Below are 16,621 nucleotides of genomic sequence, written 5' to 3' on the forward strand. Positions count from 1 at the left end.
GATCTGTCTTGAACAATAATGAAGGATGTGGTTCAAATCTTAACAGGCTGAAAACAATGAAAACATTGATGGTTCATTCACTGTTCATGGGGAATCCGCTCTTACATGCACTTGTAATCTTCTTTTAATGTTTGGAAAATTTGTTCACCATTATTCCAGTACTAAGAAAAACAATGTATAAAGGGATGTCTCTCCAGACAGCACAGACAATATGACACGCTTTAAAATTCTCTCTCCTTGCAGTTATATTTTATCAATGGTAGAGCATTTTGAAGCAATTTGGAAGTGTTGTCTGAGTAAGAACTCAGGACTTTGGTTAGCTAAGCATTTTCATTTGACTGACATTACAAGCTCAGGTTACCACACCTCACGTTAACATCTGCTTCCAATTTACCATCTTTGATTTCTCACATCCTCCAGAGGAGCTTGCCAAATGCTCCCACACTAATGCAAAACACAGGAGAAAAGCGCTTTACACCTCAGGCCATGTGAGTTTTCTTGACATCTGTTCAAGGATTCCAATCTTTTATCCCTTAAAGAGTAATAGATCTACATGCTAATATCAAACTTCCCATAGAAGATTAGTCTTCCTGCAGGTTATTAAAGCAGCACTATCAGGTCTTTGTTTTCCTCAGGGTGTCAGGCCAAGGTAGAGCCAAGTACAACACCCTGGAGAAGAGGGGCACAATACAGATCCCTCTTGGAGACAGTGCACAGCAATTTGTTGCTTAAGTTTCACACAGAAATTGGAACCCCTTGTGCCTCTTTCCCCAGGGAAAGAAAAGGGGTCCTGGTGGTCCCACAGAGCCAAGAGGCACTGATGTCTTGCACAACAAGAGTGAGCTCCAGACATTTTCCAGTCCTCAGGGGAGGCTTATTTATGGGAGGAGGAACTTGCTGGAAACATCCTAAAGGCAGGTAACAATCTCAACAAGCTTTTTACTGGAGACAAGCCTCCTCCAAAGCACAACAAGGGATATGGAAAAGGGGCTGAACCACGAACATGAGAAATTTGAGGAGACTTGACAGAGCTCACCATCATTCAGACCAGGTGCAAGTTCCAGGCCTCAGGAGATCTCCTTGGCATTAACCACCCCATCCCAAACCATTAGAGCAAGCAAAATAGAGCCAGAAACAGCTGCTAAATCGCTCTTCAGGAAAGCCTACTAGAAATCTTGTGATTTTAAAAACACAAGATCCTCTAAGTCTTCCTGTTGGACCCACACATCAAACCTATATCCATCACAGAAGCCACCACCATCCTGATCTAGTTGAAGATGTCCCTGCTCATTGCAGGAGGGTTGGACTAGATGACCTTTAAAGTTCCTTACCAATCCAAACCATTCAATCGTTCTATGACTCAATGAACTACCATAAGCTTCCTGGGAATAGAACAGTGGTACACTATTTAAGTATTTTCATTAGTAGACAATGAACTACAATTACATTATTGACTTTTTGAATGACATTGACCTTGTAGTTGCTACAAGCACTTTCGAATATCAGAACAGAATTCAAAAGGATCCTGGCAAATCAAAGCAATATGTGAAAGTCACAATTCAATAAGGACAAGTGCAAAATCCTACATTTAGAAGGAATAATCAGCTATTCAAATCAGAAAACAATGAGCCAAAGAATTTTTTTTTTAGGAAAGGATCTGAGGGCTCTTAGGAATTAAAAAAAAATAAAATATTGTGTAGGAAATATAATTGTACTTCAGAAAAAGCAGACACTTCTGTGTGTTTTACAAAGAGAAGAGTCACTTGTAACATACAAGAAGCAACCAATCAGTTCTACTTAGCACTGCCAGGGCTCATCTGCAACACCAGGCCAGTTTGGGGCACCATCATCCAAGAAACAAAACAACACACGAGGGCCAAAGGTAGCAGAGCCAGACCTGGGGCAGTCAGGTAGATGTCTTTCCTGAGGCAGGAGACAGACACAGCTGTACTGCGACATCAGCCAGAGCAGCTACATCTCACTAGCGGGAACTCAGAGCGTTCTCAAAAGAAAATAAGGTTCCTCATGAACTGTAAGAGCTGTATTTGCATAGAGGTGTGAGCCTGGTGTGAAACCGGCCACTTGACATATCAGCACTAGAGTGATTTCTACATCAATGTGAAGAACACTTTCCTGTGCTCAGTGTGTCACTGTCCTTGACAGAAGCGCTTGACAGCAACGCCCCGTCAAGTCGAGGGTGCTTTGGTTGTTCTAGTGATTCAGCTTTGAACCGGGGTCAGTACTGGATCCGAGAGCTGCTGAATCCTGGCATGATCTTTGCTGTCTTGAGCCTCAACACGATAATTGCTGTTCCTCCCTCTCTTGCCTGGCAGATCAAAGTGTGCAGGATTTCTTGCAAGCAGCGTATGAAGGAGCGACCAACTCCCACCAAGGCACAGCGGTACTGTGTGGATGCTGGCGTGCAGCTCTCGCCTGTCTTCGCTGCCAGTGTTGTACGCTGGGCAAACAGCAGCCTGCAGCAAACCAACTTCACTGACCCCAACAGAACCACAGCCCAAATACAGGAATGGATCACAGGTAACTATGGAGGTAGTGCAACAGCCTGTGAGAATGATCACATGTCATTAAAATGTGAAATAAGAGTACCGAGAGAGCCTGCGTTAAACCAATCATAAAGATTTTTGCCACACTTTTGTGCTGTCCAAATCAAGGCTAAGAGCCAGGAAATCTAATTCTTGTGCTGATGCTAATTTCTAATGTGTGGAAAGAGCTGGGATCTGTGAGTATAAATTTGCAGTATCAAACTGGCAACCACTTGGCCTTGTTCCTCTAATTTTTAAAATGGCAATCCCTTGCAGTGTTTTCAGTTTTAATGAGGAACAGCCAAGTTCCCCAGGGACCCTGCATTGAATGCTTTCATGCTGCTGTGGGGAACATGCAGGGCTGTAACCTCAGCAGTCAGATTCTGAGGCTAAAAAGTCAAAATGGGAAATAAAAGGAACTTACTTTCACACAAACAAGAAAATTAATTAAATTAAATTCTGTGTTAATGAAAAAAATAATTGAAAAAGTAATTCCTTAGAGGCAGCAGACCAAATCAATACCCAATTTGCCTCATCAACTTACGTTACATAAATGTTAATTTGGCCATAAGCATGTAAAGTGATGTAAACCACACATTAAAGCTGCTATTGAAAAAAAAACCTGTTCTTCTCAAATGAACCATAGTAAGTGATTCAGCTTCAAGATAGAAAAGTATTGTTCTAGAGGCAGGAACTAAAATGTGAATTCGTACTGTGGTACTCATATGATTATTAGTGAATCAAAAGTGGATCCCACTTCCAAAAATCTTTTGAGATACCCAAAGCAGGATCAGCTGAACTGTCAGTTAAATAAGAGAGAGGGAGAATTAGGATATGAGCTTCAGTTGACTTAGTTACTTCATAAAGCAATGTGTAACCATGAATGCATTTCACGAGGGATTCCTGGGGCTAAAGATGAAGCACTGTAAGACATGTATGGGCGTGTTTAAGCCAGGAGAACAGTTAGGGCCAGGGCACAGTACCGGGCACCAGGCTGCTGTCATCCATGCTCTCCCATGAGTCCTGGCACAACTTTGGCCCTCAGGATTGACTATTTTAAGCTTAGTTAGAGGGAGAGCATGGACCAGCAGGCAACCGCAACGACGTCTGTGTGCTGATGGGGAGGGGAAGGTCGAGGGTTTAGCAGTGCCTTGTGAGTTGTGCCTCTTGTCCTTCGGGATGGAAAGCAGTCCCAATTTGCTTTATTTACTTGCACGGACCTGTTCTTTAGGCCCGGGTGATTAGGACAGTGTGTGGCACTTCCCCACCTCTTTTCCATGCAGATGGGGATGTGCGTGGCATGCCGCTGGAGAGCGCTGGGTCACCGTTCAGCCAGGTTGCCCTGGTGAGCACCATGTACTTCAAAAGCGTGTGGCAGAAGAAGTTTTCTTTTATGGATACCCAGATGTTGCCTTTTACCACGATGGAGGGCTCAACCCTGAAAGTGCCCACAATGCATCACACAGCTGAAGTTAACTACGGTAACTGTCCTTGGTCCAGCTTTTGCTCTGTTGTACAACATAGAAAAGTTTTATTTGTTTAATTTCCACAGCTACTGCCCTAAGATGTGTTATTTTCCCAGCTTGGTGAAGTCTCAGAAGACAATCCCATTGAACAAAGAGACCACTTTGGGCGATTGAATTGACTCCTTATAATGCCAAGGAATCATGAAACAGAATCTGTGTTCAAAATGATTCCTAAAATATCTACTGTTCATGCCTCATCCCTCACAGACCACACCTCCCAGCAATCCATAACTAACTTGTCATAGAATCATATAATCCTAGAATCATAAAGGTTGGAAAGGATCATAAGAACATCGAGTCCAACCTACAGCCCTACACCACCCTAACACTAAACCATCTCCTGAAGTGCCACATCCAGCCGTTTTTTAAACACGTCCAGGGATGGTGACTCCACCACCTCCTTTGGCAACCTGTTCCAGTGCTTCACCACCCTTTCGGTGAAGACGTTTTTCCTAATACCCAATCTAAACTTGCCCTGGCACAACTTGAACCCGTTCCCTCTTGTCCTGTCGCTATTCACTAGGGAGAAGAGGCCAACACCCGTCTCACTGCAGCTGCCTTTCAGATAGTTGTAAAGAGCAATAAGGTCTCCCCTCAGCCTCCTCTTCTCCAGGCTGAACAGCCCCAGCTCCCTCAGCCTCTCTTCATGTGACTTACCCTCTAGTCCCCTAATCATTCTGTTTGCCCTTCTCTGTACCTTCTTCAGCACCTCGATGTCCTTCCCGTACTGTGGAGCCCAGAACCGCACACAGGACTCGAGGTGCAGCCTCACCAGTGCTGGGTACAGGGGCACAGCTCTATCAAACAATGAAGGGCACCAGGAACGTGCCAGGAGAAGGGAACAGGAGAGACTGGAGGTACCTTTGTATATAAAATCCTTTGCAATATCAGGGAACTTGCTAAATAAAGCTGCCTAGGAAGAGAGAGCCCTAGGAGGCACAAATGATCCCATGACAGAAGGGCATTGAAGACTAAAACAAGATCAAGCTCCCAGCAATTTGATTTTGGGGCTGGGTAAGAAATTTCCAGGCCCTGAAGCTTGGTCACTGTTTGTTCCTTGACTATGTGAGCACCAAAGACAGTATCGGTGGGAGCACCAGCACTCCACATCCATTCCTCCTTTCTCTGGTCACAGCTTTTCTTGAAGGATTTAGAGTAAAACTGCAAATCTTTAGGGCCAAATTCTTCAACAAAAGTGAGATATATTTTCACGGCCCTTACAACAAATCAGTGTGTGGTCTTAAAAAAGTATAAATACAGATCTAACATTTATTTGTACACTACATGAATATGAAAGGGATCATTTAAAATGTGCAGACTGTCAGATTTGATAGAGTCAATTCAGTCTTTGTCACTAGAAACGCTAGAAACATTTCTAACAAATCAGTTTGAAATTAATAAAAGACAGGTTTACTACAGCAAAACAGAGGCATGAGATAACTTTCCTTCATCACTAAAATATAGCAGCTGTCTACCATCATGATAGACAGGGGTGAGAAAGACTAACTGTAGCTTGTTATCGATCTCAGCATTTATAACATCCTTTATTCCTTTAATATGGCCACGCAGAACAAATCAGCCTGGAGGCAATTAACAATGCTCCAGGAAAATGTCAACATTACTATTTACACAAACCTTATAAACGCTACAGCTATTATTAAATATTCATTTTGCCAAGTAATTTGTTAAGTCTCTTTGAACACTCTTTTAGCATATATACAATTCTTATGGGATGCTGAAAAGCAGTTCAAGCTAGGAACGCTAAACGTTCTGACTCAGTAATCTCAAGTCTTTGATTTTCTTTCTAATTAACAAATAAGATCTCTATAACCTTTCTCCACAGCGCACTGACTTCAGAATATCAGCACGCCCACAGATTAAACCGCTCATGTCACAGAATCACAGAATCATAGAATGGTTTGGGTTGAAAAGGATCTTAAGGTTCGTCTCATTCCAACCTTCCCTGCCACGGGCACGGACACCTTCCACTAGACAAGGCTGCTAAAAGCCCCACCCACCCTAGCCTTGTCCAGGGCACTACAAACATCGGTCTCCCCTGCTTGCTCATTACAAACCAGAAGGTCTTTTCTTGGCAAAGCGATCCGCGTGCTGGGAGGTGCAGTTCCCTCTCCATGTTTCACGTTGGGAGAGCAAATCTAAGAATCTAAGCTTGGATATTGGGAAAAACTTCTTCACCGAAAGGGTGGTGAAGCACTGGAATGAGTTGCCAAGGGAGGTGGTGGAGTCACCATCCCTGGACGTGTTTAAGAAACGGCACTTCAGGAGATGGTTTAGTGTTAGGGTGGTGTAGGCTGTAGGTTGGACTCAATGATCTTAAAGGTTCTTTCCAACCTTTATGATTCTATGAATTCTATGAATCTACAATTCCATCTGGCAGAATAATCAACACCTAATGAATCCTATCCAGTACAGATCTGAAAAACTAACAGATGTCGTAGATCAAACATTTGAGACATCCTACAGCTACTTATTTATTGACAAATATTTAGGTATTATGAAGATGAGCTACCTATGTTTGGTTATTTACAATCACTCACTCAAAAACTGTGAGTATCTGGTAGATTAAATATTTTGGAAGGCTTGCAGCAATCACAATGATAGATCATTTGCTTGCAACTTGTACTTAAATCCTGGCTTGCCAACTATTTGCTGAGTGTTTCTGAAATGCCATTTGTTGGATTAACAGTTGAATAAGGAAGTAAAATCGTAATAGTTGAAACTGCTTACTGCATAATGGAGTCCCTTAGAAACCCCTGAACTAATTGTTTATTGAAATATGGAATTAAAATGGCACATTAAATGGCTGTTACAAATTGTTTCATAACCAATTACAAGTTCAGAAGCCCACCAGCTCTTACTTTTGAGAGTAGTTTACATAACCTTCATCTGATTTTGATATGGTTTAGACCTAGATTTTCAAACATAAGAAATCTGGTGCTTAAATGAGCATAAGCCTAAATAGTGTTCACTGTAGCTATCTGTTTCCTGAAATAAGGTTAAAAATGATTTTTAAAGGTAGTAAAGATAGAAACAAGAGGCACAGTAGGTTTCAGTTAACTCAGTAGAACGCTCCTCATTTTGTTTTTGTAATTTCTTCCAGTAGTGAATTTTTAGTAAGAGGTATTAGATGGAAAATAGCGAGCTTACTCAAAGAACAAGCATTGCAGGAACAGTTACTGTCATTGCCTCGGAAATGTTTTTTAAAATCTGAGCAAGGAGGACAGCTACTATATGAGAAACTAATAAAATATCCATGTTCCATTGAGCCAGCCCTTCAGGTACTATTACTGTCATGAGCATTTTTCTGCTAAGATATATATGGATTTTTTTAAAAGTCATTATTTATTTGTTTATTTTGACACAATCAGCTCTGTTCAGATGAGCCAATTGTGTGAGTTAAGAGCATCCAGAGCTGGCTACAAGAGCCCACGGATAAGAGATCATCCCTTACATCTCTGAATCATCTGCTGTCTCAGGTTTGGGTTTTCACCCACTCTTGAACGATGAAATAAGATCTATGTTTGCCCACCCACAGGCCAGTTCCAGACTGCAGCTCTGGAGGGTTTCAGCGTCGTCGAGTTACCCTACCTGGGGGAGAAACTCAGCATGTTCCTAGTCCTTCCCAGCCACAGAACAACATCTTTGTCCCAAATTGAGTCTCACCTTTCTGCCAAAACCATAACCCTCTGGGCCAACAGCTTAAAGAGAACGAAGATGGACATTTTTCTACCTAGGTAAGCCATTTTAGTACTCCAAGACAGCTTCATTACTTCAGATGTCAGAATTCTGTGTGACAGTGCTGATATGAGCAATACGTGAGGCTTAAATTAAATGAGATGCTTTCAGTTTTGTTATTCATCACATGACCAGAAAAGCTCTTACCCTTTCTTAAGCCATGAAGAGGTGTGCCAGGAATTCAGAAACTTTCTAGTATTCTCTGTACCGTTTTAACAAAGTAAGTATTTCAGCTACAGCTTTTACTTAAAATTTGTTTGGGGTACAACAATCCTTTAAAGATCTAAAAGAGATAAATATTCCTGGCCCTTTTCCACGCTCCATTTTTCTCTTTACTTAAGGAAGAATAAATATTTAACCTTTAAAAAAACCACAATATCTTATTGCTACAACCCGTTAGTGCTCCACAAAAGTGCTCTGCAAAGAACCTGGGGCCCTCCACCAGTCATCCCCATTTTCCTAGGCACAAAGCAAGTTTCAGTCACCTGTTTTCCACATTAGTCATTCACCATTGCTAGTAAATGCACATACCCTGGAGCTATTTTCGATCCTCTGTTCAAATGAAATCGCAGGAGAAATCAGGTGCAGGGGGCTCTTTTGTGGCTGTACCTATTATCTGGATCAGCATGGAAGGGATTCCATAACAGAGCTCTTACAATGCATTCCTCACACCAACGAAGCACTTAAAAACCAATTTGTACGTTAATATTCTTTTTCTCCAAGCCGATCTCTGGCAAATGTTTCAAAGGGCCCTTCACTACAGCCAAAAAAAAAATGTCAAAAAGAGGACACTTGGGGAAATGCAGAGCTCACGTGTCAAGAAGTCTGTCTGATTGCAGTAGATGGGAGGCAAAGGATTCATTCTGTGAACGCCTTCAGGTGAAGATGAGTTGCTCTTCGGCAAAGTACACTTAATCAGACGGAACACTTTGAGCTCATACAGACATAGACGGATGAAATGCGAAGGCTTGAAATAAATAGCATCTGTGCCTCCTTTTAGCTCTATGAAACTACAAATCCCACATTTGAGTAAAATCTATCATGTTAATTTCAGGTTCAGTATTCAAAGCCTTTTTGACCTAAAGACAGTTTTTTCTGCCTTGGGAATTAGAGACGCATTTGATCCCATCACTGCTAATTTTAAAGGCATTTCAGGTAAGAGCCTTGACTGAATAAAAAATGATTACTGACCCAATAGTTGCAGACTCTTACATTTTAATCATTAAGTAGATCTGGGCCTTCTGAATTAATTGTATTTCTTCCTTTATGAAACTCTGAAACACAATTCATGCTCCACTGTTTTACTTTATTGCCAGCAATTGCATTTGGAGCTGTTGTTCTGCAGGAACAAGGCATCTGAAAGGGACAGGGTTGGTTTCCGGTCTTGCCTTGTTTTTTTCCTTTGCTTTTTTTTTCCTCCTTTCTTTATGATTCAAATTGTCCGACAACATAGGCCTGAAAAATAGTTACTTATTCAGAAATTAAAGATGCTTTAGTACAACTTGCGTTCTTAATTGTGTTTTTAACACATTTAACAGTTAGAAGTGCTGTCCAGCTCCTGACATCGCAAACAATATTGGTCTATGTCCATGCTATTCTGTTTTGCTAATCCAGTGACCAGTAGACTACATTATACTTTCCCTTTGCTAAAATATTAATGTTGCAGTTGTAAACTGTCTTGGTTTTGGAAATTATCCTGCTCCGTGGAAAATTTTTATCCCTATTTAACATTAAATAAAAAAAGAACCCGAATTACCTATTTTCTTTTTCTTTTGACTATTTCCAGCAATACAAAGTATTTCAGCTTAGTCCTTTCTGTTCATAGCAAAGACTCAGAGCAGAAGCTGCTCAGAGAGATGCAATTCTTGTGCATGTGAGTGAGTAAATGAAATTCTTCCAGTTCACACCAAACCTGGTTTTCCAGAAAAGTTGCTTTACTGGGATGAACCTCAGAAGGCACATTATTTATGGGTTGGGATTTTTTTAATGCTATTTTTAAAATTCAGCATAGCATTATTCTATTGTTTATATATTAAACCACAGAGATACACATTAAAATCATTTGTTACTGCCCACATTTTTGTTAAAGCATGCTGCTTCCGTTACTGCAAACTGATGTTAATATAATGATAAAGTACACAAGGATGTATTTTATAAAGTTAACATCTATTTAAATAAGATAAATACTTTGAGGAAATGAACTCCATCGTAAACAATATAATTCAGGAGCTTCTTTCCTATACACGCAGCTCCGTGGCTTTCATCACACAGGGTAAGGCTTGCAGAAGTATTTGATCCTGCATGTAGTGGGGTTATGGGTTAAAGGATATGTTGAGGCCCTTCTCAGTTCTACTCTTACACTACTCAGTTATGTATCGTAATAGCAGGTTATAGCTCTGATGGTCTGAGAGTTAAGTGAGGGGGAATTTAGAAGGAAGGTTTATCTTTTATTTAACCAATAGACACAGCTGGAAAAAGAACAGGTAGGGTTTTAGCTATTCTTTCATATGAAGCAAAAGCTGTAGTCTCCAGAATATTTACTCTCAGATCAGATTTAGCAAACAAACGTGTTACTTCATTTCAGAGCTGGAATAGCTTCTTTATCCCTGAAAGCTTCCATCCTTTTTTCCTCTAAAATACGATAGATTTAGCTAATTTAAAAAATTCCGCTTCTCCTCAGTTTTCTCCTGCTTGTTTCCATCCCAGATTTTTGACTGGACAAAATTCATATAGAAATAGATTAAATGCTCCTTTAGTAATTTCTTGTCTTCACCTATATGTCAGATGATCCTCAGATTCAGATAAAAAAGATGAAACCTCTCAACCTTCCCTACTTTCTAACCTCTGCAATTAGGTGGGGAGAGGCAGACTTGTAACCCTCTCCTCAGTGTCTTTCTGAAATGCATTTTTTCCAAGCTCCATTACATGTTACAGTACCATTGTTTCTTCCCAAAGAATGTTTTTTTTCTGCAAATCCCCTTTTAGCGGTTCCTCAATCCATTCATTGTCCCGACTGTGTTAATTAGTTTCTACTCTCACTGTGTAACCTTGCTTTCCACCCCAACATGGACATCTCTCAAACTAGTAATTCCCATTCAGCATTCAGTTCGCTGTTATCTGTATAGTGGGAAAATAGTCATAAAGATGAAAGAATAGGTAAACATGGGTAGAAATGAGGAAGAAGAGGGTATTTGCAGAGGCAGCTCATGGTTTCCTCTGTAGCAAGAGGCGAATGTGTGCATTCCTACTCACACTCCCAAGGGAGCGGCTTCCCTCTGCCAGCTCCAAGAGGTGGTGTCTTCCCTAAAGTAACCTAATGTTCCCCTTCCTACACGTTACCTCACTCTAAAGATGTTCCTATGTTGCGTCAAGCGATGCTCTTCTGCAGCGTGAACGCAACTCTGACCACTAGACATCAGTAGAAATGACCCAGATTGCAGCTGCCTCCATCAGTAGAAAGCTGAGGACACTCACAGCCCTTGCAGGTTTACTTCAGTACAAACACAGCCAAAATCTTGTGGTTTCCCTTTCCCCAGACTGAATGATAAGCAGTCAATAGCAGAAATGACCTTAAGCAGAAAAATACCTCAACTTTGCACTCACAGCAGCGATTCTTTCCTAAGAACTTCACTGCTTGTCTGAAACCAGCATCCACATTTCACATGGAAGTCAAGAGGCACTTGGGCCATCAAGCACGCTGTGCTTTCTGAAAAAGGACATGCTCAGGCACATAAGTTCCAGACACACGAGTGTTTTGGTTTATTCTCCAAGTTCCCTGAACATAAGGTCACGTTGTTCCAAAACCAAAGTGGTTATACTATCTCAGCTACATGCCAGGCTAAAAAGTCCCTAATATTAAGCTAGCTTAGATGTTCAGACTGCCCACACTCAGCCACACGAGGTATATGTATGAGTAACCAGGAATCGCATCAAAATGAGAACTGAGGATCTTGTCATGTGGGAGTCAGATACAGAAAAAGCAACGGAATGGCAGGTTTATATGGTGCTGTCATTCTGCATATGAGGTACTGAAGGAATCAAGGAAAGGAATTTCTGACAGGAGCTAAGAATGTGGCACGTATCGCATTCAGCATCAGTTCACATGTGGTAAGGTGGAGAGCAAAGACTCCATGTTATTGCAGCAAATTCCTTGAAAGCAAAACATCGTGTAAAATTATATTCCTCCTACTAAGCATTAAGTACTTTGTAAGCAGCGCTATCTCAAGAATAATGTTTTAGAAATTTTTGCTTCATTTTTTAAAAGTGGAATAGAGCAGAGGCCAGGCATACAGCAATATTTTTCCAGCAGCATCAGCTAATAATGCAGTTATTGCTGCTCCAGCAAAATACCAAGGGACTGGAATCCTTTGGCTTAGCCAACCTTTAGGGCAGTTCAGTGTCAGTCACTGAATTAGCTGCCTGGCTGAACTATATAACAGTATGTGTTCCCCAGATTCTGCAGAAAAATAAAAGCATTCTGAATTTTTTTTAAAAAAAAAAGTTTGCCATGAAATTCAGAAAATAACTACTACTATTAATTTCTGGTTTTTTGCAGAGCAAGATAGTCTTTATATTTCAGAGGCTATTCACAAAGCAGAGATTGAAATAACAGAAGATGGTACAAAGGCATCAGGAGCTACAGGTAAATCAAATATACAGACTTCACTTCTGGAGCTTATTATAGAAACAACTACTAGTTTTCTATTTTTATTTTATTTTTTTTTAAAAAGCACAGTATCATTTAAATGCATGCCTAACCTAAATTTAAATTTTCATATTTAACATGCTTCCATTTTACCTTTGTAATTGTTCATAAGAACTCTTTAATTTTTGATCTCAGACTAACATGTAAAGCCTTAAGGGAAAACCAGCTTTACCAGCCCAAGGAAAATGCAGTTTGAGAAAATAAACCACTTATTTTTCTGTTGGTTAAATCTGTTTGTTCAGACCATAAAAGCAAAGAATGAAAAACGGTTACTAACATTTTACCTATAGCTCCTGAACTGTTATGGGGTTGATTTTTTGAGGATGATCACTTTGATAGCAGTGAAGGTAATGATGGAAAATTTGGTCTTCATGAAGACAGGCTTGTTTCTTATATACTTCCAAGTAGTCTTATATACTTCCTCACATGCAGTAGCTTCTGCTAACAGATCAATTCCACGTGAACAGCTGGGGCTGGCTGAGCAGGGACATTCCAAGTAAAATCTCAGCTACGGACCACAGAGACAATAAATGACCTTCAGAAGATGAATGACATCTCAATAGAAACCCTCCATCACAATTTACATAAACAGGGGAACTGAAATTACAGAACTGTGTATTTCCCTCTTTTTTTTTTTCCGCCCCCATGTGGACATTATTTAGGAAGGCCCCTGCTTTTTGTTTACAATGTATTTATTTTTACAATGTGTTCTCAATACCATATAGCTACAAGAAGAATTAATTTAAACAAGACGTACTTGAATACTAGCTGAGCCATCATAATTCTTAAGGACTCTTTATTTAAGCTAATGATGAGCTCACAACCAGAGAGGGGAACTCAGGGAAACCTAGGTTTTGTTGAGAGCTCTGTCAGAGAAATTCCAGGATAATGTAGATATTTCTGCTCTTTTCTTTCACATTTATAAAAGGCACTACATTTCTGTCTTGCTTATCTTTTTTATCAGAACAGCATAGCTAGGAATTGGCTAATGGTTTAGGCAATAGCATGGTATGACTTCAGCAGAACTAGCATTGTGGTAAAACGAAAAAATTACATTACCTTTGAAATCCGACTCACTTCAGCAACGAGATACACATGAATCACCTACATGCAGTCTCAAAACACTTGGCTTGTTCATTCACCTAGATCGATTTCACAGTTGGATAAAATTTTTGGTTTATTTGTAAAGCAGAGGAGGAACTCAAAACTCAAGGGACTAAACATCAGAGCTTCAGGGCACTCTACAGAAGATGGAAAGAAAACGGACACATTTTACTAATATTTTCTTTGTTGCATTACAGCAATGGTATTACTAAAAAGATCTCGAACTCCTATTTTCAAAGCAGACAGACCTTTCACATTTTTCCTGAGACAAGCTAACACAGGTACGTGTGCTCTCCACTTGAGCAGCAGAATCCTTCACAAATAGCACTGAAAGCAGTAACAAGGTCTTTGTAAATAACGTGTTATTCTATACGCCAAGAAATTCCAACCCCAGAAACAGTGGGTTTAAAGTTTTTGAAAAACAAAGCATAGAGTTAATTTCTTCAAAAAAGAACGCATGACAGTCATACAAATCAGAGAAGCCAGTAGCCTCTTCTACATATATACAGTATGTGCTCAAAAAGGATTTCTATCATAGTTATAGGCCCTAAAAAGACCTTACAGGTCTTTACTGACCCAGGATTAAGGACTGACCTTCACAAGGCAATTCGAACTACAAATGGGGTTGGATCTGCTGGATTAATATCTGAAGAAGCTACATTCAAAGCCTTTCCCTATAAATGAAATGCATGAGTGCCCTCAGAGATAGCACATAGCAAACAAATTTCTGCCTCTAGGTACCAAGACTCCAGGCCCTGAAACTCCCTGCCCCAATTCCTACCTCAGCAGTTTCTAAAGGGATAGCTCAGAAATTCTCAAGACCAACAATATTTTGCCCAGCTATGGCTCAGAACATGCATAAGCAAGTTTTTCTTCCCTCATATCTTGAATAGCAACGCCTTCTAGGAGATAGCTTTTACACATCCGGACCCTTCACTACTTTCTAGCTTCACGAGACATCAAAAGCCACAGATATTTGCTGTACATAATCAGACAACTCAGCTCTGCAAAAAGCCTAACTTGTCAGTTTTGCAAGGAACTGCTAAAAAACCCTGTGCATTTCTTTTGCAACTGATAACTCTTCTTCCTGTGAATTAACTCCCTCGGCCCCCAAAATAAACAAACAAAATAGTGGAGCATGTCTGAAAGCGTGAAGCATTACAGCGCTCCTCTGGCGTCAGCCTTAGACTCTAGGTCTCATTTCAGAAATCCAGTCACGCAAGTTATTCCAGAATTTCTGTGAAAGGAAAACACCATGTAGCTCGTTGGGACTAAATAAAGAAGAATTGCACCATTTATCAAGTGTTTGCACCTCTGAAGCGTCAGGCCATCTCCAACTGCTCTTGCCCTTCTTAGCAATGCAGTAAATTTACACCTTAAGTATCTTCCTAAAAATTACTCGGACTATCAAGTTCCTCTTGTAACCGGGGTCAGGTCCATTTGGATTTCCAGGAAAATATAACCAGTTATAGGGTTCAGTAAAACACTGAGGCCTGGCAAGGGGGCAGAAGAGAATCAGGTTCTCTATCTGCTTCCAAGCAACACACACAGTTCTTTTTAGTCAGTGAACACCCGTGTATGAAATATTGCTTTAAAAATTTGTACCTTTTTGACCAAAATGCAAACTTAGAGAGAAAAGCACTATCTATCTTGTTAGAAGTTTTGTTTTAACTATGCTTTGGCAATCATTAGGAGTAAATGAATAAAAGTAGTTTTACTCAGCAAACACAGAATTAAAAAAAATAATTAAACAAAAGCACTAAAAGCTGATCTATGAAACCTGAGCCACAGACTCTTCAGGATTAAGAACAAACTGATTTCAGTGAATAAAATTGCTCAGTTTACAATATATGGTAAAACATTAAAAAAAGGAAGGAAACCAGATTGTATAAAAGTATTTTTATATGAAGCGTAACGAAATAAGTCTTTCAAACAACTCAAAATCAGAAGAACATATCTTAATTTATGCTTTTTAATTCAAAATGTAAAACTGGCTAAACCAGTCATTTCGTTTGTTCAGACTTAGTGACTGAAGTTCTTCAGGTATGAAAGGGGGAAAGGGTAAACAAGAACTGCCTTTAACATATTTTATTAACTAGAGGTACCTAAAACTTGCTATCGCCATAAAGTTCACAATGAATCTTCAAGTGGGCCAAAAGTCTTCTAGTAGTAGCAGAAATATATTTTCCAAGGCTTAAAATTGCATAGTTCTGCCTGAAATAACTGAAAATGTTTGGGGTTTTTTAATCTGAATTTCAGGTTTGAACACATTCCCTTTGAGGGACAGGCAAGGTAACAGCAATACAAACAACTGAACCACAAATTCAATGAATCTGAGGCAGTGATTTCACTCAAGGGGCTATAATCTACAATAATCTATAATCCCCTCTGCAGTATCAATACCAAGGAATGAATTTAGGCTCTGTTTTACTCAGTTCAAGTGGTTCTGTAGCCAATTGTTTGAGTAAGCTTCAGGTTTTGGCAAATTTCTGGTTTGGGCTACCAATCTTTCAGAAAGGCCTTTTTGGTCTTAATATAGAAATAAACAAATTATTCTAAGGCAAGCATACCATTACAGTTGATTTTTCCACACAAGCAATGAATGATCATAAACCTGCCAGTGCCGTGCTTAATTTACATGTTTAAACTGAACTACACTTTGGTCCCGAACTGAAATAATGTTAATATTGTTTTCATTCACAGGTTCAGTACTCTTTATAGGAAGAGTTACAAATCCTTCACAATAAACAGCAGATGAATGTACTGTCTTCTGTTTCTCCTGCAGCAAGCTTTCCTCCAATGAAATTAAAGGATACATTATATGTATTCATTAAAACAGTATTTTAAACAGTATCACTCCTGCAAGAATAAGAGTGAGCAAAGCCCCCTCCACTACCTTATGACTTTGTACACACTGTTGGAAACTTACAGCTATTTAGGAATCATTAGGCCACAACTACAGCAAACACAGTGAGTATATAAACATC

General features: G+C 39.9%; 1 protein-coding gene across 1 annotated transcript in view; it reads left to right on the forward strand.

Annotated features, from left to right (window-relative positions):
• The window catches only part of SERPINE3 (serpin peptidase inhibitor, clade E (nexin, plasminogen activator inhibitor type 1), member 3), an 18,276-nt gene extending 1,895 nt beyond the window's left edge, over positions 1-16,381 (forward strand). The window contains exons 2-8 of the mRNA XM_009871642.1: positions 2,334-2,401; positions 3,775-4,024; positions 7,626-7,824; positions 8,880-8,980; positions 12,381-12,467; positions 13,832-13,915; positions 16,338-16,381. Of these exons, the coding sequence (XP_009869944.1) occupies positions 2,334-2,401; positions 3,775-4,024; positions 7,626-7,824; positions 8,880-8,980; positions 12,381-12,467; positions 13,832-13,915; positions 16,338-16,381 (833 nt within the window). The remainder of the gene's footprint in view (positions 1-2,333; positions 2,402-3,774; positions 4,025-7,625; positions 7,825-8,879; positions 8,981-12,380; positions 12,468-13,831; positions 13,916-16,337) is intronic.
• Positions 16,382-16,621: the final 240 nt, after the last annotated feature.

The sequence above is a fragment of the Apaloderma vittatum genome, unplaced genomic scaffold (assembly GCF_000703405.1).
Source record: "Apaloderma vittatum isolate BGI_N311 unplaced genomic scaffold, ASM70340v1 scaffold3216, whole genome shotgun sequence".
In the NCBI taxonomy this organism is placed as follows: domain Eukaryota; kingdom Metazoa; phylum Chordata; class Aves; order Trogoniformes; family Trogonidae; genus Apaloderma; species Apaloderma vittatum.